The sequence below is a fragment of the Arachis ipaensis genome, chromosome B07 (assembly GCF_000816755.2).
Source record: "Arachis ipaensis cultivar K30076 chromosome B07, Araip1.1, whole genome shotgun sequence".
In the NCBI taxonomy this organism is placed as follows: domain Eukaryota; kingdom Viridiplantae; phylum Streptophyta; class Magnoliopsida; order Fabales; family Fabaceae; genus Arachis; species Arachis ipaensis.
The window spans coordinates 5,617,797-5,619,784 of NC_029791.2; the positions used below are offsets into that span (position 1 = coordinate 5,617,797).

At 34.2% G+C, this 1,988-nt stretch overlaps 1 protein-coding gene across 2 annotated transcripts in view; it reads right to left on the reverse strand.

The window, feature by feature from the left end:
• Positions 1-1,939, reverse strand: part of LOC107610161 (UDP-glycosyltransferase 92A1-like) — a 3,225-nt gene extending 1,286 nt beyond the window's left edge. Inside the window, exons 1-2 of one of the 2 annotated variants that reach the window (XM_016312253.2) lie at positions 1,851-1,939; positions 260-1,092 (exon numbers count right to left, since the gene is read on the reverse strand). In XM_016312253.2, coding sequence (XP_016167739.1) covers positions 260-1,049 — 790 coding nt within the window. In that variant the 5' untranslated portion in view covers positions 1,050-1,092; positions 1,851-1,939. Of the gene's footprint in view, positions 1-259; positions 1,136-1,850 lie in introns of those variants that run through there. The other variant, XM_021107126.1, reaches the window with a different exon arrangement.

Consider the following 1,988-nt stretch of genomic DNA (forward strand, 5'->3'; position numbering starts at 1 on the left):
AGCTTTTATTTATTAAAAAAAATAATAGATATTTTTTTTCAAAAACCAATCTAAACTCACCCAAAACCAATGACATAGCAATTTAGATGCAAAAAGTTATAATTATTTGGACATTTTGGTGGACTGCAATATAATGTGCCTCATTGAACTTACATCTTCATGTGAAGACATCTCTAATCATCTTCACATCAGTTTCTTTTTTTTTAATTATATTTTACACTCCCTGTATATATAAGGTGCAAATTGTTTTGAACTATACCTTGAAGTGCAAGTGGTTGAAGAAGTGGACCAAAACTCCATACAGGAAGATTAATGAAAAACTTTCTGAGAAGTTCCAAACCCAAATTCTCAATCTCCTCAGCAGTGTTACAAATCCACCCATCAGATTTCATGGACAGTTGAATCTGGGAAAGGATGAATCTTGACCAATCACAACTTCCATCAGTTTCTCTCAAGGTGCTATGCATGTGAGAGCGGTGAAACTTGTAATTCTGAGGGAACCCCGGAATCCAAAACTCGTCGGAATCAGAGTTTTTATGGGGAAGATTGGACCAGATAGATATATAAGCCAGAGTTCCATAAGCACCACAAGTTGTGAATGTTATGTTCTTGATTCCAAAACTCTTTGCAACATTGTTAGCCCAACCAACAAACACATCAGAGATTATGCAGAGTAGAGAGTGGCCCTCTTCTTCTTTGATTTTCAAAATCAAAGAGCGAAAGGGGTCCTCAAGGCTCAAAGATGCCATGGTTAGTTTGAGCATTGCATCTAAAGAAGAGAGATTCTTAGTGTTGTCTGAATTTGGTGGTAGACCATGTTGTGTAGGATCAAAAGGTAGCTCAGCAAGGTGGACATGGTTATGATCATAATAATAATGTTTGATGTGTTGAATGTTTGAGGGAGTGGTGGCAATGGTGATTTTGAAAGAAGTTGTTTGTTGGATTTGTTTTGCTAATGCTAGGAATGGGATGAGATGACCTTGTGCTAAGAAAGGTAGCATTACAATGTGAACATTTTCATTGCCATCTTTCTTTGAATACTCTGCCATTGGAGTTTCAAGGGTGTGATAGCTTGGTTGCTCTTATTGCTCTCTAAGTTAGGAATAAATAGGCATCAGTCATTCTATCTAACCAACAAATATTACTATTCTAGATTAGCATTTTACTAGCAATATTTACACTAACATTTACAAGAAATTTGTACACAACAACAAATATTAGAGCAACTGTGTTACATGTTAAAAAAATAATTTTTTGAGTAGACAGGTACTTAACAGAAATAATAAGATGAATGCATGTGATATAAGCTACCAAAATTTACGTGGAGATTTATACAACTGACAAAAATTGCAGGTAGAATCTGGGCGATGATATTTGCGTGGAGATTTATACAACTGACAAAAATTGCAGGTAGAATCTGGGCGATGATACTTATGAATTTGTTCGTAACTGCAAAAAATAATTGCAAACTACGCTAAAATCAAAACCCAATCACTAATCAATAAGAATGCTCATCTAAAAAATACGCACTTTACTGGATATCATTAACCGAACAAATTGATAACTTTGTAAAATTTCTCTTAGAAATAAAAATTATAAAACTTAGTTATTTGATTACATTAAAAACTTTCAAAAAATGCATTATTATTAAATCTTTAGAAATATAATCGATATTCCATCTTATAATATGCATGCTTGTGCCTTGGAAATAACTCTCTCCATTGATGAGTTGAATGTTTAAGGGAGTGGTGGCAATGGTAATTTTGAAAGTTGTTTGTTGGATTTGTTTTGCTGATGCTAGGAATGGGATGAGATGACCTTGTACTAACTACTAAGAAAGGTAGCATTACAATGTGGACATTTTCATTGCCATCTTTCTTTGAATACTCTGCCATTGGAGTTTTAAGGGTGTGATAGCTTGGTTGCCCTTATCGCTCTCTAAGTTAGGGAATAAATAGGCATCAGAAATTTTACCTAAGCAACAATAT